At 46.9% G+C, this 22,786-nt stretch overlaps 1 protein-coding gene across 2 annotated transcripts in view; it reads left to right on the top strand.

The window, feature by feature from the left end:
• The window catches only part of unc5ca (unc-5 netrin receptor Ca), a 326,512-nt gene that overhangs the window by 152,602 nt on the left and 151,124 nt on the right, over positions 1-22,786 (top strand). For both annotated transcript variants that reach the window (XM_031817173.1, XM_031817172.1), the window contains exon 2: positions 20,889-21,125. In XM_031817173.1, coding sequence (XP_031673033.1) covers positions 20,889-21,125 — 237 coding nt within the window. The remainder of the gene's footprint in view (positions 1-20,888; positions 21,126-22,786) is intronic.

Genomic DNA, 22,786 nt, shown 5'->3' with positions numbered 1-22,786 from the left:
TTGCATTCGGAAAGTATTCAGACTCGTTGACTTTTTCCACATTTTGTTTCGTGACTTATTCTAAAATGTATTAAATGAAACATTTTCCTCATCCATCTACATATAATACCCTATCATTAAAAAAAATATATACCTTATAGGTATTCAGATGCAGGTGCATCATTTTTCCATTGATTAGATGTTTCTACAACTTGATTGGAGTCCACCTGTGGTAAATTCAATTGATTGAACAAGATTTGGAAAGGCACACACCTGTCTATATAAAATCCAACAGTTGACAGTGCATGTCAGAGCAAAACCCAAGCCATGAGGTTGAAAGAATTGTCCGTAGAGATCCGAGACAGGATTTTGTTGAGGCACATAACTGGGGAAGGGTACCAAAAAATGTCTGCAGCATTAAAGGTCCCCAAAAGCGCAGAGGTTTCCATCATTCTTAAATGGAAGAAGTTTGGAACCACCAAGACTCTTCCTAGAGCTGGCCGCCTGGCCAGACTGAGCAATCGAGGGAGAAGAGCCTTGGTCATGGAGGGGAACAAGAACCCGATGGTCACTCTGACAGAGCTCTGGAGTTCCTCTGTAGAGATAGGAGAAACTTCCAGAAGGACAACCATCTCTGCAGCACTCCACCAATCAGGCCTTTATGTTGGAGTGGCCAGACAGAAGCCACTCCTCAGTAAAAGGCACATGACAGCCCGCTTGGAGTTTTTCAAAAGGCACCTAAAGACTCTCAGACAATGAAACCAAGCAGCAGGGACTGGGAGACTAGTCAGCATTGAAAGAAAGATGAATGCCACAAAGTACAGAGAAATCCTTGATGAAAACCTGCTTCAGAGCCTCAGACTGGGGTGAATGTTCCCCTTCCAACACAGCAACAGACCTATGCACACAGCTAAGACAACGTAGGAGTGGCTTCGGGACAAGTCTCTGAATGTCCTTGAGTGGCCCAGCCAGAGCCTGTACTTGAACCCAATCGAACATCTCTGGAGAGACCTGAAAATAGCTGTGCTTCCCATCCAACCTGACAGAGCTTGAGAGGATCTGCAGAGAAGAATGGGAGAAACTCCCCAAATACAGGTGTGCCAAGCTTGTTGTGTAATACCCAAAGTACTCAGTAAAGGGTCTGAGTACTTGTGTAAATGTGATAGTTCAGTTTTTTCTTTTTAATACATTTGCAAACATTTCTAAAACACGGTTTCTGCTTTGACATTATGGGGTATTGTGTTTTCTTTTCATCCATTTTAGAATAAGGCTGTAACAACAAAATGTGGAAAAAGTCAAGTGGTCTGAGTACTTTCCGAATCCACTGTATTTTCAATTGTGGCGTTTTAGTTTTAAAGTGAAAATTACAAACTTTAGACACTTTTTTAAACCTTGAATACACTACAATTTTGCATTTCCTGCTGTGCTTGAAAATTCACAGCAACAAAAGAGTGGTCAAATTAAGATCCTACATCTGTATGCTGAATGTTTCCAGGGCCGATCATCTGATATTTTAAGCTGCTGTGTATTACATATCGTCCAATCAATAGGCTGTTGCCGGGCTGTTGCAGGCGGGTAATCAATGGCACGCTGTAGAGGGCCCTCCAGTTCTCTATCAGTAGAAAACACCCAGAACCACACGTTCTTATATACAAAGTATAGACCGACAGAGGGTGTATCCCAGATGGCACCCAATTCCCTTCATAGTGCACTACTTTTGACCAGGGCCAATAGGGTTCTGTTCACTATAAAGAAAATAAGGTGCAATGGGACGCAGGTCAGACACTCCAAAATCCTCAGTGGAATCAATAGGAAATGCTCCCGGTGCAATTCCACTGCAATTATAGATACTCTAGTGCACTTCACACAAAGGAACTCTTGTCGTGGTGGCTATACAAAGTGAGATATAATATAAATATGTACTATTTTGTTCCCAATTATTTATTAAGATTATTAACAGTATTTTACCATAGACATCATTTTGACTATCTTAATTTGACCGCAGTGCATTCTTTTGTTACTTCCTTGCAGGTGTAGGTGGGGGTGGTAGGGTTTTCAACCTTACTTAGTGCTTTTTGGGGTGGTAAGGGTTTTCAACCTTACATAGTGCTTTTTGGGGTGGTAGGGTTTTCAACCTTACATAGTGCTTTTTGGGGTGGTAGGGTTTTCAACCTTACTTAGTGCTTTTTGGGGTGGTAGGGTTTTCAACCTTACTTAGTGCTTTTTGGGATGGTAGGGTTTTCAACCTTACTTAGTGCTTTTTGGGGTGGTAGGGTTTTCAACCTTACTTAGTGTTTTTTGGGGTGGTAGGGTTTTCAACCTTACTTAGTGCTTTTTGGGGTGGTAGGGTTTTCAACCTTACATAGTGCTTTTTGGGGTGGTAGGGTTTTCAACCTTACTTAGTGCTTTTTGGGATGGTAGGGTTTTCAACCTTACTTAGTGCTTTTTGGGGTGGTAGGGTTTTCAACCTTACTTAGTGTTTTTTGGGGTGGTAGGGTTTTCAACCTTACTTAGTGCTTTTTGGGGTGGTAGGGTTTTCAACCTTACATAGTGCTTTTTGGGGTCATAGGGTTTTCAACCATACATAGTGCTTTTTGGGGTGGTAGGGTTTTCAACCATACATAGTGCTTTTTGGGGTGGTAGGGTTTTCAACCTTACATAGTGCTTTTTGGGGTGGTAGGGTTTTCAACCTTACATAGTGCTTTTTGGGGTCATAGGGTTTTCAACCATACATAGTGCTTTTTGGGGTCATAGGGTTTTCAACCTTACATAGTGCTTTTTCTGCACACAAACTATGAATAGTTGTCTGTCTGTATTTATGACAACCTTTGTGAGGACGTTTTTAGCAAATTCACTGTTCCTCACTAAACAAGATGAAACATCCCTGCGTTGTATTTCTACCATGCTCTTTCAGAGACTGTGTTTTCCTTTGGGTGAGTAACACTCGTATCGTGCATTGCACTCTGGTACCCTGTAGCTGGTTGATGACACCGGGCTAATATTTGAGGCGAACAGTATGATGAAGTTTGAAATGGAGCAACGAGGGACCACCTGGTGTTTAGTTTCAGCCGAGATGTGACACATCGGTATGCGGTGCCAACGTTGCCAGATTGGTTTTGAACCTGCGCCACCCTTGGATCTGCTGACGCCATCGCGCCTGTCAAAAGGCAACCCGCATTCCCCCATGCAGTCTGTTCTCAAAGCCAGCATAGTATTTCTGTGAATGTTATCGACTCCAAGCACCGTGCCGTTGTTTTGGTGTTCTCTATCGTAATGATCTCAACCACTTGACATATACGACACGGGGGAAAGGGAGGGAGGGAGGGAGGGAGGGCAAGAGAGTGCGAGAGATAACTTTTGCCATTTGTAAAAGTCTTGTAGCCACTTCCTGGTTAGACGTTTGTGCCGTCTTATAGCAGTCTCCTAAAGGCTTTATTATTATTTATTTATTTCATTACCAATATGGTTGTTTATTTGTTTTGTGTAGCCTCCTGGTGTGATTGTAACCACCCACTCAAACACTTCCAGCCAGACAACCAAACCAGAATCACAACCTCTCTAAAGAATGACCTGCATGCCAAGCGTGAGGATACCCACAAGCTAAGTTTGAAAGACTGACAGCGATCAAAATAGTATTTTTTATTTTTTATTTAACCTAAGCTCTCCTCAACAGTGCAATACAGATTTATCGGAAAATACACTATCAATAATATGTAGGTCAAAGAAGAGGGTGGTAATGTTATGTGTGTGTGTAAGGGTCTGTTATGTGTGTGTAAGGGTCTGTTATGTGTGTGTGTAAGGGTCTGTTATGTGTGTGTGTAAGGGTCTGGTATGTGTGTGTGTAAGGGTCTGGTATGTGTGTGTAAGGGTCTGTTATGTGTGTGTGTAAGGGTCTGGTATGTGTGTGTGTAAGGGTCGGGTATGTGTGTGTGTGTAAGGGTCTGTTACGTGTGTGTGTAAGGGTCTGGTATGTGTGTGTGTAAGGGTCTGTTACGTGTGTGTGTAAGGGTCTGTCATGTGTGTGTGTAAGGGTCTGTTATGTGTGTGTGTAAGGGTCTGGTATGTGTGTGTGTAAGGGTCTGGTATGTGTGTGTGTAAGGGTCTGGTATGTGTGTGTGTAAGGGTCTGTTATGTGTGTGTGTAAGGGTCTGGTATGTGTGTGTAAGGGTCTGTTATGTGTGTGTGTAAGGGTCTGTTATGTGTGTGTGTAAGGGTCTGGTATGTGTGTGTGTAAGGGTCTGGTATGTGTGTGTGTAAGGGTCTGTTATGTGTGTGTGTAAGGGTCTGTTATGTGTGTGTGTGTAAGGGTGGGTGAGTGAGTCAGAGGCAGTGCAAAAAGTCTCTTGAGATGCAGGTGTGAAGAGTCAGTGAAGGTGCAGGTGATTTGTGTCTGTGGTTTCATTCACAATCAGATGTTCTGGGTAGGAATGTGGTGGATGTGGACGGTTGCTCGGGTTTTCAATCTGACGTTGCCTTTTCTCTCCATAAGAGCTTGGCCCTTTTCCGGTCTGCTGACGCAATTCATTCCTGAAACTCAGAGGAGAGACAGGGTGGGGGGGGTCATTAAAAATGCATGGGGGTCCTCTGGGTCTGTCTCCACATCAGACATCATGTCTTCAGTTGCCCCCTGCAAAGCGCTGCTTCTTTTGAGAGAGTTCTTTTGACCACTTTACCAGAGCCTGTGAATTTTCAGGAGACAATAAGTTATTTTGCCCAATAAACAAGACTGGATTTTTATTTATTTTTTACCTTTATTTAACTAGGCAAGTCAGTTAAGAACAAATTCTTATTTTCAATGACGGCCTAGGAACAGTGGGTTAACTGCCTGTTCAGGGGCAGAACAACAGATTTGTACCTTGTCAGCTCGGGGGTTTGAACTTGCAACCTTCCGGTTACTAGTCCAACACTCTAACCACTAGGCTACCTGCCGTCCCTACACTCTAACCACTAGGCTACCTGCCGTCCCTACACTCTAACCACTAGGCTACCCTGCCGCCTCTACACTCTAACCACTAGGCTACCCTGCCGCCCCTACACTCTAACCACTAGGCTACCTGCCGCCTCTACACTCTAACCACTAGGCTACCCTGCCGCCTCTACACTCTAACCACTAGGCTACCTGCCGTCCCTACACTGTAATCACTAGGCTACCAGCCGCCTCTACACTCTAACCACTAGGCTACCCTGCCGCCTCTACACTCTAACCACTAGGCTACCTGCCGTCCCTACACTCTAACCACTAGGCTACCTGCCGTCCCTACACTCTAACCACTAGGCTACCTGCCGTCCCTACACTCTGACCACTAGGCTACCTGCCGTCCCTACACTCTAACCACTAGGCTACCTGCCGTCCCTACACTCTAACCACTAGGCTACCTGCCGTCCCTACACTCTAACCACTAGGCTACCTGCCGTCCCTACACTCTAACCACTAGGCTACCTGCCGTCCCTACACACTAACCACTAGGCTACCTGCCGTCCCTACACTCTAACCACTAGGCTACCTGCCGTCCCTACACTCTAACCACTAGGCTACCTGCCGTCCCTACACTCTAACCACTAGGCTACCTGCCGTCCCTACACTCTAACCACTAGGCTACCTGCCGTCCCTACACTCTAACCACTAGGCTACCCTGCCGCCTCTACACTCTAACCACTAGGCTACCTGCCGTCCCTACACTCTAACCACTAGGCTACCTGCCGTCCCTACACTCTAACCACTAGGCTACCCTGCCGCCTCTACACTCTAACCACTAGGCTACCCTGCCGCCTCTACACTCTAACCACTAGGCTACCTGCCGCCTCTACACTCTAACCACTAGGCTACCTGCCGCCCTACACTCTAACCACTAGGCTACCTGCCGTCCCTACACTCTAACCACTAGGCTACCTGCCGTCCCTACACTCTAACCACTAGGCTACCTGCCGCCTCTACACTCTAACCACTAGGCTACCCTGCCGTCCCTACACTCTAACCACTAGGCTACCTGCCGTCCCTACACTCTAACCACTAGGCTACCTGCCGTCCCTACACTCTAACCACTAGGCTACCTGCCGTCCCTACACTCTAACCACTAGGCTACCTGCCGCCTCTACACTCTAACCACTAGGCTACCCTGCCGTCCCTACACTCTAACCACTAGGCTACCCTGCCGTCCCTACACTCTAACCACTAGGCTACCTGCCGTCCCTACACTCTAACCACTAGGCTACCTGCCGCCTCTACACTCTAACCACTAGGCTACCTGCCATCCCTACACTCTAACCACTCGGCTACCCTGCCGCCTCTACACTCTAACCACTAGGCTACCCTGCCGCCTCTACACTCTAACCACTAGGCTACCCTGCCACCTCTACACTCTAACCACTAGGCTACCCTGCCGCCTCTACACTCTAACCACTAGGCTACCCTGCCACCTCTACACTCTAACCACTAGGCTACCCTGCCGCCTCTACACTCTAACCACTAGGCTACCCTGCCGCCTCTACACTCTAACCACTAGGCTACCCTGCCGCCTCCACACTCTAACCACTAGGCTACCCTGCCGCCTCCACACTCTAACCACTAGGCTACCTGCCGTCCCTACACTCTAACCACTAGGCTACCCTGCCGCCTCCACACTCTAACCACTAGGCTACCTGCCGTCCCTACACTCTAACCACTAGGCTACCCTGCCGCCTCCACACTCTAACCACTAGGCTACCCTGCCGCCTCTACACTCTAACCACTAGGCTACCTGCCGTCCCTACACTCTAACCACTAGGCTACCTGCCACCTCTACACTCTAACCACTAGGCTACCTGCCGTCCCTACACTCTAACCACTAGGCTACCTGCCGTCCCTACACTCTAACCACTAGGCTACCCTGCCGTCCCTACACTCTAACCACTAGGCTACCCTGCCGCCTCTACACTCTAACCACTAGGCTACCCTGCCGCCTCTACACTCTAACCACTAGGCTACCCTGCCGCCTCTACACTCTAACAACTAGGCTACCCTGCCGCCTCCACACTCTAACCACTAGGCTACCTGCCGTCCCTACACTCTAACCACTAGGCTACCCTGCCGCCTCTACACTCTAACCACTAGGCTACCTGCCGTCCCTACACTCTAACCACTAGGCTACCTGCCGTCCCTACACTCTAACCACTAGGCTACCTGCCGCCTCTACACTCTAACCACTAGGCTACCTGCCGTCCCTACACTCTAACCACTAGGCTACCTGCCGCCTCTACACTCTAACCACTAGGCTACCTGCCGTCCCTACACTCTAACCACTAGGCTACCCTGCCGCCTCTACACTCTAACCACTAGGCTACCCTGCCGTCCCTACACTCTAACCACTAGGCTACCCTGCCGTCCCTACACTCTAACCACTAGGCTACCCTGCCGCCTCTACACTCTAACCACTAGGCTACCTGCCGTCCCTACACTCTAACCACTAGGCTACCCTGCCGTCCCTACACTCTAACCACTAGGCTACCTGCCGTCCCTACACTCTAACCACTAGGCTACCCTGCCGCCTCTACACTCTAACCACTAGGCTACCTGCCGTCCCTACACTCTAACCACTAGGCTACCCTGCCGCCTCTACACTCTAACCACTAGGCTACCTGCCGCCTCTACACTCTAACCACTAGGCTACCTGCCGCCTCTACACTCTAACCACTAGGCTACCTGCCACCTCTACACTCTAACCACTAGGCTACCTGCCGTCCCTACACTCTAACCACTAGGCTACCTGCCGTCCCTACACTCTAACCACTAGGCTACCTGCCGTCCCTACACTCTAACCACTAGGCTACCTGCCGCCTCTACACTCTAACCACTAGGCTACCCTGCCGTCCCTACACTCTAACCACTAGGCTACCTGCCGTCCCTACACTCTAACCACTAGGCTACCTGCCGTCCCTACACTCTAACCACTAGGCTACCTGCCGTCCCTACACTCTAACCACTAGGCTACCTGCCGTCCCTACACTCTAACCACTAGGCTACCCTGCCGTCCCTACACTCTAACCACTAGGCTACCTGCCGTCCCTACACTCTAACCAGTAGGCTACCTGCCGCCTCTACACTCTAACCACTAGGCTACCTGCCGTCCCTACACTCTAACCACTAGGCTACCTGCCGCCTCTACACTCTAACCACTAGGCTACCCTGCCGTCCCTACACTCTAACCACTAGGCTACCTGCCGCCTCTACACTCTAACCACTAGGCTACCCTGCCGTCCCTACACTCTAACCACTAGGCTACCTGCCGCCTCTACACTCTAACCACTAGGCTACCCTGCCGCCTCTACACTCTAACCACTAGGCTACCCTGCCGCCTCTACACTCTAACCACTAGGCTACCCTGCCGCCCCGAATCTCAAAGAAAAAAAGAAAAAAAGAAAAAGCAGACTAAAATCGGTGGAACAAGTCTCAACTTTTCCAAATTCAGTACTGTATTTAAAATGTAGGGATTGGTTTACATTTATAAACTAACGTATCCCTGGCAACGTCCCTGTAGCTTTTCTATGTCCCAATCCTTTGTTTTCTCTGTCTGGTGTTTTCCACATCTTAGGCCTGGGGTTTTCCACATCTTAGGCCTTTCTACTTCAGCCCATTTACCGATTTGCAGCTGCGTCTGAGGAGTCCGTGTTGTGTATTAGCGATGGTTGTACACTATGCATCAACATCATTGAGGAAATTGTCAAATGTAGAACTATGTTACATGTCTTTATGGGACGACTCACCTTCAAAATCTGCCATGCGCCACTCTCCATCTGCCTGTTGGGGAGCAACTGATCACAAAGGACCTGTTACTGTAATCCGTTTCATTGAAGAACACCACGAGCGGGACTTTTTTATTGAACTTGCGGAAAGCTCATTCCGTCATACTCGACAAACAACTGTCGCCCGTTTCGGTGAGGTCGCTAGTCTGCTATAGATGCTGCTGTTGTTGTTGGAATAGTTTAAAAAAAAAACTTTTATCTAACTAGGCAAGTCAGTTAAAGAACCGAGACGAAAGAGGAAGCGAGACATGTCGCTGGCAAATAATGTTCTGGTTCATGTACAAGAAGTTCAGCCGTAGCTGCTATCGCATTGGTATCTATGGGAGAGACACCACTTAAGTCCTACTGGGGCAGCAAAACACGTTTTAACCTCCGGGAAGAATATTGGTGTGCTCGATGATGTAATAGTGAGAAATATTTATCTTACAGTTGATGCACTGAAAGCAGACAGGCCAACTACCTGCTAGAATCTCAACAGGGTTTTCTCATTTCAATGCACAATAATGAAAAAATGTGGCTTAAGGGACATGTGGAGGATGTCCATTATGATTGTTGGACCTATTTTGTCAAAGCACGTACCATCTCACGTGCAAGATGTATCACATTGGAGCGGGTTGGAGAGGCTCATTGTCACAACAGTTCAACCGTTCTGTGAGAGCTTTGTAAAGTTGTATGGAAAACAGTATTGCACACCAAATATGCACCTCCGTAAGCCACTTGAAGTAATGTGTTTTGGACTATGGTCCAGTATGTGGTTTCTGGTGCTTTCCATTTGAGCTGGCCAATGGTTTCAGTTCAGTGAAGGAGAAAGGTTTTAACTGCCCAAGAGCTTGGTCTGGCAAACTGACGTAGATTAAATGAGAAAGGTGTTAGCAGGCGTTCATGAGAGATGACCTACACATAGGTCCTGATGGTACCAAGTACTTACATGCCATTGATCAGAGTGACAATAAGGATCTTGTCATGTTTACGCCCTCTCCGTCCTCTAGGTCGTCAGGCTGCTGATTATCTCGCGCCTGTGCCTCATGACACTCACCTGGACTCCCATCATCTCCTTGATTATCTTCCCTATATCTGTCACTCCCCTGGCTTCTGTTCCTGTGTCATGTCTGTGCGTTGTTTGTGTCTCTTATTTTGCATTATGTTGTGTTTCTGTATTAAAACACTCACTTCCTGACTCTCAGCACACCTTGTTACAGATCGGAACAGTGTTGAATTATAGCACTGAGCTCAGACATTATTTGTCTGCCCCCTAAACAGCTGTGTCATAGCAACTGAAGACAGAAATGATCTGTATAGTGTCTTCACTATACTGTGTGTGAAATGAGTACAATAGATAAAGGGCAAATTAGCACATGTAAAGATCCATGACCTTCCAGAGCCGACTAATCAAGACTGATCAAGTTTCTGTTTGTATTCATCAGACTTCTAAATAATGAGCTTCTACTTCTTATTGTTAAAGATATTCTGACTTACATGTACGCACTCGGAAACAGGCCATTTTACACAGCGTTAGATTGTAGAGAAAATGTTAATATGTTGGTCAAACTTTATATGTTGGAAAACTTTATACAAATATGTTGGAATCTCCTGTGTTCATCTCATTATTCTGTCAGTCTGGGTTTTTTCTCCTTCCCTCTGTCAAAGTCTGGGAGCCTCCGTGCAGACTGTCAAAGTGTCAAAGTGTCTGAGCCTCTGTGCAGACTGTCAAAGTGTCTGAGCCTCTGTGCAGACTGTCAAAGTGTCTGAGCCTCTGAGCAGACTGTCAAAGTGTCCGAGCCTCTGTGCAGACTGTCAAAGTGTCCGAGCCTCTGAGCAGACTGTCAAAGTTTCCGAGCCTCTGAGCAGACTGTCAAAGTGTCTGAGCCTCTGTGCAGACTGTCAAAGTGTCTGAGCCTCTGTGCAGACTGTCAAAGTGTCTGAGCCTCTGTGCAGACTGTCAAAGTGTCTGAGCCTCTGTGTAGACTGTCAGTGTCCGAGCCTCTGAGCAGACTGTCAAAGTGTCGTCTGAGCCTCTGTGCAGACTGTCAAAGTCTGGGAGCCTCTGTGCAGACTGTCAACGTGTCTGAGCCTCTGAGCAGACTGTCAAAGTGTCCGAGCCTCTGTGCAGACTGTCAAAGTGTCCGAGCCTCTGAGCAGACTGTCAAAGTGTCTGAGCCTCTGAGCAGACTTTCAAAGTGTCTGAGCCTCTGTGCAGACTGTCAAAGTGTCTGAGCCTCTGTGCAGACTGTCAAAGTGTCTGAGCGTCTGTGCAGACTGTCAAAGTGTCTGAGCCTCTGTGTAGACTGTCAGTGTCCGAGCCTCTGAGCAGACTGTCAAAGTGTCTGAGCCTCTGTGCAGACTGTCAAAGTGTCTGAGCCTCTGTGCAGACTGTCAAAGTGTCTGAGCCTCTGTGCAGACTGTCAAAGTGTCTGAGCCTCTGTGCAGACTGTCAGTGTCCGAGCCTCTGAGCAGACTGTCAAAGTGTCTGAGCCTCTGTGCAGACTGTCAGTGTCCGAGCCTCTGAGCAGACTGTCAAAGTGTCCGAGCCTCTGAGCAGACTGTCAAAGTCTGGGAGCCTCTGTGCAGACTGTCAAAGTGTCTGAGCCTCTGAGCAGACTGTCAAAGTGTCTGAGCCTCTGTGCATTCATTACAAATGGGCCAAAGAGGCACGGTATAACTCCCTCCATGGCTTCTGATACACTGCCACCTTAACTAGGGTTGCGCAATTTCGGGAACTTTCAATAAATTCCCTGGTTTTCCCGGAATCCTGTTTGGAGGAATCCAGGATTTGCTGCTTATTCCCTCCTGATCCCGTGAATCCACCAACCAGGATTTCCTGCATTTTCCCTCCTGATCCCGTGAATCCACCAACCAGGATTTGCTGCTTATTCCTTCCTGATCCCGTGAATCCACCAACCAGGATTTCCTGCATTTTCCCTCCTGATCCCGTGAATCCACCAACCAGGATTTCCTGCATTTTCCCTGCTGATCCCGTGAATCCACCAACCAGGATTTGCTGCTTATTCCCTCCTGATCCCGGGAATCCACCAACCAGGATTTCCTGCTTATTCCCTCCTGATCCCGTGAATCCAACAACCAGGATTTCGGGGAAACCATCAGGATGCTGGTGTCTCAGGCTGGGTGAGTTTAAAAGTGTCCTAGCAAAGAGAGGCCCTCCTCTCTTTCCCTACTGGACATGAATGTCGTTGAGGGCCCCTGAGGCCCTGTGAGGACTACTGACCCCACTCTAACCCTGCTTTCCCCAGGAACGGTCATTATCAGAATCAATAATAGGTGGCCCGTCTTTCTACAACCCACCGCACTAATGCAAAGGTGGTGTAACTCTTCTAATGCAAAGGTGGTGTAACTCTTCTAATGCAAAGATGGTGTAACTCTTCTCATGCAAAGATGGTGTAACTCTTCTCATGCAAAGATGGTGTAACTCTTCTAAGACATTCTACTGCTCTTGTAAGTTCAGTTCAATTTTTTATTTTTCGGCTGCATAATTTTTTACCTCGTATATCCCTTTCTGCTTTCTTCTCTCGGTTTGTAAGTGTCCCAACATATTCTTAGATAAAACAAACTTGTGAAGTAGGGCCATTTGCTGAGTTTTTCAGGAGGGAGATCACACACAAAAGTTGAAGAACAACAACAACAACAGCAGTGCTCCCAGTGGCAGTCCCGTGTGGTACATTGTGGACAGAAAGATCAGTGCCACTGTGAGGACAGAGAACAGGTTGAAGGGAACTCTGGAGGTAAGAATCAAAAGGAATTTTAAACGCCGGTCTGCACATAAACAGGCTAGAGTGTGAGTATGTGAGTGCCCTCCTGCCAAAGCACGACATCACACATAAAAGCCACCAAATGCTCCCAGATGGCGCTGCAGTGGATAGCTGCCGTTTTACATGCTCCTGACCAATTCTGTTTGTTTCTGTTTTTTTACTCTGATCTTCACTTTTTATTGCACATAATATCTCCGCCATCGTTTCCTATGACCGAAAACAGCTTCTGGACATCAGACGAGTCGGCAGATGTGGATTTACTGCTCATTGAGGACCAGGCCCTAATTGACCTGACTCGAAAGAGGAAGAGACGGCTCAAGAGAGGCAAACGAGCGGGATCCCTGAAGAGACTACAACGGCCAGTAAATAAACCACCTCTACCCTCTTTTTTATTGGCGAATGTACCATCTCTGGAGAACTAACTGGACCTCTGTCTATGTACCACCACAACCTGATGCTGGCACTAAGACAGGCATAGGGCCATAAGCAAACAAAAAAATGTTCAGAGGCATCGCTCCTATTTTCTCGTGATTTTAATCCAGGGAAACTGAAACTGAATCATGCATGAGAGCACCAGCTGGTCCGGACGGCTATGCGATCTCGATCTCGCTCTCCCTAGCCGATGTGAATAATACTGTCAAACAGGTTAATATTCACAAGGCCGCAGGACAGATTACCAGGACGCTTACTCAGAGCATGCGCTGACCAGCTGGCTAGTGTCTTCACTGATATGTTCAACCTCTAACTGACCTAGTCTTTAAAACCTACATGTTCCAAGCAGACCACCATCGTCCCTGTGCCCAGGAATGCCAAGGTAACCTGTCTAAATGACCTTTGCCCCGTAGCACTCACATCTGTAGCCATGAAATGCTTTGAAAGGCTGGTCATGGCTCACATCAACACCATCATCCCAGACACCCTGGACCCACACCAATTTGCATTCCGCCCCAACAGATCAGCAGATGACACAATCTCTAATGCACTCCTCACTGCTCTCTCCCACCTGGATAAGAGGAACACCAATGTGAGAATGTGTTTAATTGACTACAGCTCAGCGTTCAACATCATAGTGCCCTCAAAGCGCATCATTAATCTTAGGATCCTGGGACTCCTCCCTCTGAAACTTTATCCTGGACTTCTTGACGGGCCACCCCCAGGTGGTGAGGGTAGGCAACAACACATCTTCCACACTGACCATCAACACAGGGGCCCCTTAGTGGTGTGTACTTAGACCCCTCCTGTACTCCCTGTACACCCACGACTGTGTGGCCATACATAATCCCAACACCATCATTAAGTTTTCTTGTGACACGTCGGTGATTGGCCTAATCACAATGACGATGAGCTGCCAGGACAACAATTTCTCCCTCAACGTCAGCAAGACAAAGGAGCTGATCGTTTACTACAGGAAACGGAGGGCTGAGCACGCCTCCATCCTCATCGACGGGCTGTAGTGGAGCGGCTCGAGAGCTTCAAGTTCCTCAGTGTCCACATCACTAAGGAATTATCATGAATTACCAACATAATCGTGAAGAAGGCACGACAACACTTCTTCCCCCTCAGGAGGCTTAACATATTCAGCATGGGTCCTCTCAGATCCTCAAAAGGTTCTACATCATTGAGAGCATCTTGACTGGCTGCATCACCGCTTGATATGGCAACTGCTTGGCATCCGACCGCAAGACGCTACAGAGGGTTGTGCCTACGGCCCAGTACATCACTGGGGCCAAGCTCCCTGCCATCCATGACTTCTATACCAGGCGGTGTCAGAGGAAGGCCCTACGTAGTTAAATAGTTAACCAATCGATACCCGGACTATCTGCATTGACCCTCTTTAGACTAATCACATATGCTGCTGCTACTATTTATCATCTATCCTGTTACCTAGTCACTTTTTATTTAATTAGGCAAGTCAGTTAAGAACAAATTCTTATTTACAATGATGGCCTACCCCGGCCTAACCTGGACAACGCTGGGCCAATTGTGCGCCGCCCTATGGGACTCTCAATCACAGCCGGATGTTATACAGGCTGGATTCGAACCAGGGATTGTAGTGGCACCTCTTGCACTGAGATGCAGTGCCTGTAGCGAAGTGTGTAGACCTCTGCGCCGCTTGGGAGTCTTAAATCTTACCTTTGTTGGCTTGCATAGGATTTGTGTAGCTGTGCAAATGTATGTCTGTGCAATTGTATGAGAAAGATATGCGAGTCTGTCTGAGATAGCGATCACTCTGGTTTTATTTTCTTAGGGATGGTTGGGGTAGTTGGGCCCGGAGGGGGATAGAACTGGGGGTAGGTGGGAGTCTCTGGCACAGATAGACAGACGGACAGGGTCAGGGTTCATATGGACAGGGTCAGGGTTCTGCTCTGCAGCTGCAGCTGATCCTGTGGATATGATAAGGATAGCATTACCTCACGGCTGCCACGACTACTGCCCAGATATGTCATCAAGGGAGTGTTCCACAAGAAGGGGCCCCTTCACTCCAAACCCCTCAACCCCTTCACCCCCTCCAGATAAAGGGTGAAGAGATGAGATGTCTGGGGAAGCATTATGTCGTGAACTCGAGATCCCTGTGCTAGGAGTGAAGTGGTGTTGCTGTCGTGTCACAAATCTGATGGAGAGGTGTGGGTAGATGTGAGAGGTTTAGCCTGCGTCCCAAATGTCATAGGGCTCGGCTCAAAAGTAGTGCACTATGTAGGGAATAGGGTGCTATTTGGTACGCATCCATACAGGGCTGAATGGAACCTTTGGGACGCCATAGAGTGCTGAATGGAACCTTTGGGACGCCATAGAGTGCTGAATGGAACCTTTGGGACGCGATACAGGGCTGAATGGAACCTTTGGGACTCCATAGAGTGCTGAATGGAACCTTTGGGACGCCATAGAGTGCTGAATGGAACCTTTGGGACGCCATAGAGTGCTGAATGGAACTTTTGGGACGCCGTAGAGTGCTGAATGGAACCTTTGGGACGCCATAGAGTGCTGAATGGAACCTTTGGGACGCCATAGAGTGCTGAATGGAACCTTTGGGACGCCATAGAGTGCTGAATGGAACCTTTGGGACGCCATAGAGTGCTGAATGGAACCTTTGGGACGCCATAGAGTGCTGAATGGAACCTTTGGGACGCCATAGAGTGCTGAATGGAACCTTTGGGACGGCATAGAGTGCTGAATGGAACCTTCGGGACGCCATAGAGGGCTGAATGGAGCCTTTGGGATGCCATAGAGTGCTGAATGGAACCTTCGGGACGCCATAGAGTGCTGAATGGAACCTTTGGGACGCCATAGAGTGCTGAATTGAATCTTTGGGACGCCATAGAGTGCTGAATGGAACCTTTGGGACGCCATAGAGTGCTGAATGGAACCTTTGGGACACCATAGAGTGCTGAATGGAACCTTTGGGATGCCATAGAGTGCTGAATGGAACCTTTGGGATGCCATAGAGTGCTGAATGGAACAAATGCCAATCCTTTAGCTTACAGTCCTATGTAACCATGTTGTCTGTAGCATGATGTACTATATTACCCATAATGCTCTATAACACTTCCTTATTCATACATTGTCCTATTCAGTAATACTAACCATATTCATGAATCAACTACTGCATATACTGAAAGCACCTCATCACAGAAGAAATACCCAAATTATTAATATCAATGTATTTACCAGGTAGTTGACCAATGTAATAACTAAACTACTGATGTCTATAATCCTTAGAAATTACATTTAGTTTTTGCTAACATAATAAAAAATATATCCACTGTATATCAAATATATCCCATTTTGTAGACGTTTTTATCCAAAGTGACATTCAATCATGTGTTTATACTGAATATTTTTGTATGGGTGGACCCAGCTTGAAGTTCATATAGGAAGATCATATATTTTATTGAAGTGGTCACAGGGACTGTTGTACTTATTGCTACTATTGCTGTGATGGGATGATGTTACAGTGGTAGAGAGGAGTTATGGACTGTTTACCACCATGCCTTTAGGGGCCTTCCTGTTCTCTGTTTACCACCATGCCTTTAGGGGCCCTCCCTGTTCTCTGTTTACTACCATGCCTTTAGGGGGCCTCTCTGTTCTCTGTTTACTACCATGCCTTTAGGGGCCTTCCTGTTCTCTGTTTACTACCATGCCTTTAGGGGCCTTCCTGTTCTCTGTTTACTACCATGCCTTTAGGGGCCTTCCTGTTCTCTGTTTACTACCATGCCTTTAGGGGCCTTCCTGTTCTCTGTTTACTACCATGCCTTTAGGGGCCCTCCCTGTTCTCTGTTTACTACCATGCCTTTAGGGCCCTTCCTGTTCTCTGTTTACCACCATGCCTTTAGGGGCCCTCCCTGTTCTCTGTTTACCACCATGCCTTTAGGGGCCTTCCTGTTCTCTACTCTTCTCTGTTTTCTGCAATCTGTCTGCCTCCAGGAACTCTATTGATGATCACATCTTTAGGACATTCTGTATGTGTGTGTGTGTGTCCTTTGACTGCCTGTACTGCTCAGTAAGTCACCCAGTCAGCCTAGACTGGCAGCCCTGTCAGAGGCACTTGGCTTGGGGAGGAAGAGGGGAAGGAGGGATGAAGGATAGGAGGAGAGCAGGACAGGGGTGAATTACACAGAGTGATAAAGCTGCCGCGTCTGACGAATGAGCCGTCCCCCTTTCACGATCCTGTTTCATGTGCCAATCAATAATTTAGGCCTGCTGCTTTTGAGCAATGGACCCATCCCGCTCAGGGAATGACAGATGAGGGGTGAGAATGGGTTTAAAAGAGAGCGGGAATTAGCCAAAGTGAGAGAGAAAAACTTAAGAAAACGTGTTACAAAAATAACTTCATTACGTAACAAATCAAATAAAACCAACGCAAAACCTTTTAATATTTTTCTTATTTATTAGAGCAGAAGTCGTTTTTCTTAACAGTCTTGTTTTTTTTACATGCATACTAAACGCCCTGAACGCCTGAACGCCTTGGGTGCCCAGCATTCAAAGAGGGATAAGGACTTGAAGCTGGAGCTTTAGTGTTGAGAAATGAGATCCTGAGTGCCAGAGCTCCACACGACGGCTAAATGTCTCGGTGAGTTAGAAGGTTGACAGACTGGTTGACAGACTAGTTGACAGACTGGATGACAGACTCCAGGTGAGAAGAGGGCGCTATAGTGGAGCCTAATGAGACCTGGCCCGATGACGAAGCACAAGGAAATTACAGGCTAGAGCATAAGCACAGCTAAGAGTATATACATCAAGGGTTTAAGTCCCAAATGGCACCCTATTTAGAGAGCCATGGTCAAAAGTAGTGCACTGTAGAGGGAATGGTGAATAGAGTGCTATTTGGGATGCAGATTTGTTGTCAGACCACTTATGTATGTACGTCGCCTGGAATTCTTCAGAGCTTTGGTGAATCACTGACTCTCGTAACATCCCACTCTGTGACCTATGCTGATTGGGGAAGCCAGCGGTGGGCGTTTTGTCGGAAATGGAGGGAAATATTTCAGAGATATTAGAGGCGTTTAGAATTAGTTTAGAGAACATTTTCATTGGGGATTTTCCCTGGAATTTTACCAAAAAGCTTCAGACTAGTGTTTTCCTCCACCATGGTCAAGGTCCAGTGACTCACTGGGGCCTTGGTTGACCTGCTCAGTCTTGAGTCCACTGGAACCTTTTGGGAGATATTTACATAACAATGGCTAACTATGAACATGGTTTAACACAGGGGTTCCCCAAACTTTTTGGGGCCATGACCCCATTTTGTAAAATGCTCGAGATCCCAACCATGTGAAAAAAAGGATGTAATTAACAGCCAATGTTAACATTTTTATTTGGGGCTATGGCAGTCAAAAACATTCTAACGGTATTTCTGATTGTCTTCTCAACTCACCGTCACATACTGTACTTTTAATGTGGGGCTATGACAGTCAATTGTAAATAAGTCTGCCATAATGTCTCTTATCTCACCACCACTAATGAGATGGGTGTGCTGGATGCATGTCGTGTCGGAGCTTCTCAAAGTCAGGGGGGCGTGGCTTCTTGAAGTTGGGGGGGTGTGGCTTCTTGAAGTCAGGGGGGGGGGGGGGGGCGTGGTCCACAGTGCGCACCTCATCTCTGCTGTCACATCCAACCTGGATCAATATTTGGTTGTAATGCAGACGAGAGCACTGAATCCAGCTACACACAGATATGAGCTGGCGAAGGGTACCATGACTTTTAATGCTCAGAGGGAGACGGCAGTGTGTTCCCTTTGAGTCAGGAACCAAAACTCCTCAGTGACCCGTGAATGCGTTGTCTGCCTGATTTCGGTCATGTGACAGATCAATCAGGTGTTTATTTTCACTTAACGGCAGTAGTGTAAAGTACTTAAGTAAAAATACTTTAAAGTACTACTTAAGTCATTTTTAAGGGGTTTGTGTACTTTACTTAACTATTTATATTTTTGACAACTTTTACTTTTACTTCACTACATTCGTAAAGAAAAGGATGCACTTCTTACTCCATATATTTTCCCAAAACTACTGCCAGTACTACAGGATAGGACACTTACCAAGAGTACATCCCTGGTCATCCTCTGATCTGGCGGACTTACTAAACACAAATGTGTAATTTGTAAATGATTTGCCTAATATAAGGAATTTTAAATATACTTAAGTATATTTTAGCAATTACATTTACTTTTGATACTGAAGTATATTTGAAATTGAATAATTTTAGACTTTTACTAAAGTAGTATTTTACTGGTTGACTTTCACTTTTACTTGAGTCATTTTCTATTAAGGTATCTTTGACTCAAGTATGACAATTGAGTACTTTTTCCACCACTGCTTACCGGCATGTCAACTGAGACAGGATCACAGTCAAATGGATTGGGAAGTAGGTACCAAAGTGCTCTTCCAAGTGTTGGTGGTGAGCAGTCATCACTCGTGACAGACATTTACTTGATGGTGTTTCCTGTTAGAAACATGCACAGCCGAGGGAACGGTTCGCACGGTTCGCTTCTGAAACACTCTATCCAATAAGAATTCTTTCTTCTGAATCCACTGATTAAGTCACTCCCCTGCATTCTTCCGTTCAGTTCATTCAGTTCCCAAATATATCACATTTTCTTTTCATTACACAGAAAGTCAACCAATTCCATTTTTATTTTTTGACATTCATCAGTTCCTCTCTCAATGTGAAACATCTTTCCAACACTCCCCCTTGATAACCACCAAGCCTCGGTGTGAAATAGAAGATTGTCATACTCTGATCCCATTTCTCCACATAGTTTTACGAACAGACGGGCGCACAGTGGATGTGGTTTGATGTATCTCGGCCCTCACAGCTGTCACCCATTTGGAGACCATAAGCTGGGGAGTTTTTGAGTCGTTCAGTCAGTTTCCTCTTGATTGCTAGCAATAGCATAAATGATTAGTTTAACAGTGTTATCTGACAAAGGTATTTATAGGAGTTTCTGTGCCTCCGTCTCCTTACACATTGTATTCACCTTATTAATTGTGGCGGGTAATATCAAAGTCTCTGCAGTAGTGTGTGGTTTCATAACGTAGCAGGCCTAGCCATTCACGGTGGGAATGGCTAGGTGCAATGGTCAAGTACGTTCCTATCCCATGATCTAAGGGATCTCTCTGGTTGAATTAGATCTTTTAGATTGGAATCATTTTCATTTAGATTTTTAAAGTGAAAACCACATTACAAAGATTTTGAGATACAAAGACGATATTAGAATGTTATATATTTTTTGTTTGTATCTATTCTTTTTCTTCAGGATTTTGGAAATTCTCCCACGACCCCATTTTCATATCAGGCGACCACGCGTGGGGTTGCGACCCCTAGTTTGACAACCGCTGGGTTAACACCTTCCACTGTTATTGTTGATTCTCACAAGTCCTGTGTCAGGTGTAGCTATGGAAACACACTTCCCAAATAATAACACAGGCACTAACATTACCATAATCACTGGAGACAAAGTCACTACTATCTCTCTGCTGCATATTTTGTAGAACCTTCTAGAACCTTCATCAGCGAAAATGTCAGAGCTGATCATGAAAGGAAGCATTTCCGCTACAATTACTATTTCTCAATAAAATGTGAAGAAGATACAATTGTTGTTAATTTAATAGGATTTGGGGAAGTTTTTGTGTGGTGGTCAGTATTGAGGACAAGCATGGTTGATAGGTATTTGCAGAGAAATTGTCTAACATATTAATCATAACGCTGATATTTAGTATAAGGCATAATCCCTTCTCTCTCTCTCTCTCTCTCTCTCTCTCTCTCTCTCTCTCTCTCTCTCTCTCTCTCTCTCTCTCCCCTCCCATCTCCCCCCCTCTCTCTCTCTCTCTCTCTCTCTCTCCCCTCCCATCTCCCTCCCCCTTTCTCTCTCTGCAGTGAGAGATGAAGATGACTTCCTGGGGTTGGGAGAGCTGCCCGAGACCTTTCCCTCGGACCCCCCGGAGCCTCTCCCCCACTTCCTGATGGAGCCCGAGGAGGCGTACATCGTCAAGAACAAACCAGTCAATCTCTATTGCAAGGCCACGCCCGCCACTCAGATTTACTTCAAGTGCAACAGTGAATGGGTTCACCAGAAGGACCATACGGTGGAGGAGAGAGTGGACGAGAACTCAGGTCAGTGGGAGAAAGTTATGATGATGGTTGATGGTGGGTGGAGGAGAACTCAGGTCAGTGGGAGACAGTGATGATGATGGTTGATGGTGGGTGGAGGAGAACTCAGGTCAGTGGGAGACAGTGATGATGATGGTTGATGGTGTGTGGAGGAGAACTCAGGTCAGTGGGAGACAGTTATGATGATGGTTGATGGTGGGTGGAGGAGAACTCAGGTCAGTGGGAGACAGTTATGATGATGGTTGATGGTGTGTGGAGGAGAACTCAGGTCAGTGGGAGACAGTTATGATGATGGTTGATGGTGGGTGGAGGAGAACTCAGGTCAGTGGGAGACAGTGATGATGATGGTTGATGGTGTGTGGAGGAGAACTCAGGTCAGTGGGAGACAGTGATGATGATGGTTGATGGTGGGTGGAAGAGGAGAGAGTGGACGAGAAAGGTCAGCGGGAGACCATGATGATGATGGTGATGACGATGATGAATGTCACTTACACTGGCCTGGAAACCATGTGGGGTAGATGTACATTTAGATTAACGTCATAACACCTATGTGACATTATACACAGTCACCTCTGGGGCAGCAATGTTCCTCACACATTTTCATATTGGCTTCAAAAGCAGGTGAAGATAGAGAGATAGGCTGCCTTGTCCAAGTCAGGTGAAGTTAGAGAGATAGGCTGCCTTGTCCAAGTCAGGTGAAGATAGAGAGAGAGGCTGCCTTGTCCAAGTCAGGTGAAGATAGAGAGAGAGGCTGCCTTGTCCAAGTCAGGTGAAGATAGAGATAGGCTGCCTTGTCCAAGTCAGGTGAAGATAGAGAGAGAGGCTGCCTTGTCCAAGTCAGGTGAAGATAGAGAGAGAGGCTGCCTTGTCCAAGTCAGGTGAAGTTAAAGAGATAGGCTGCCTTGTCCAAGTCAGGTGAAGTTAGAGAGAGAGGCTGCCTTGTCCAAGTCAGGTGAAGATAGAGAGATAGGCTGCCTTGTCCAAGTCAGGTGAAGATAGAGAGAGAGGCTGCCTTGTCCAAGTCAGGTGAAGTTAAAGAGATAGGCTGCCTTGTCCAAGTCAGGTGAAGATAGAGAGAGAGGCTGCCTTGTCCAAGTCAGGTGAAGATAGAGAGAGAGGCTGCCTTGTCCAAGTCAGGTGAAGTTAAAGAGATAGGCTTCCTTGTCCAAGTCAGGTGAAGATAGAGAGAGAGGCTGCCTTGTCCAAGTCAGGTGAAGATAGAGAGAGAGGCTGCCTTGTCCAAGTCAGGTGAAGATAGAGAGAGAGGCTGCCTTGTCCAAGTCAGGTGAAGATAGAGAGAGAGGCTGTCTTGTCCAAGTCAGGTGAAGATAGAGAGAGAGGCTGCCTTGTCCAAGTCAGGTGAAGATAGAGAGAGAGGCTGCCTTGTCCAAGTCAGGTGAAGATAGAGAGAGAGGCTGCCTTGTCCAAGTCAGGTGAAGATAGAGAGATAGGCTGCCTTGTCCAAGTCAGGTGAAGATAGAGAGATAGGCTGCCTTGTCCAAGTCAGGTGAAGATAGAGAGATAGGCTGCCTTGTCCAAGTCAGGTGAAGATAGAGAGATAGGCTGCCTTGTCCAAGTCAGGTGAAGTTAGAGAGATAGGCTGCCTTGTCCAAGTCAGGTGAAGATAGAGAGAGAGGCTGCCTTGTCCAAGTCAGGTGAAGATA

This window comes from Oncorhynchus kisutch, linkage group LG3 (assembly GCF_002021735.2).
Source record: "Oncorhynchus kisutch isolate 150728-3 linkage group LG3, Okis_V2, whole genome shotgun sequence".
NCBI lineage: Eukaryota > Metazoa > Chordata > Actinopteri > Salmoniformes > Salmonidae > Oncorhynchus > Oncorhynchus kisutch.
Note: the sequence above shows the minus strand (reverse complement) of the source record. Positions and strands in the feature narration are given on the sequence as shown.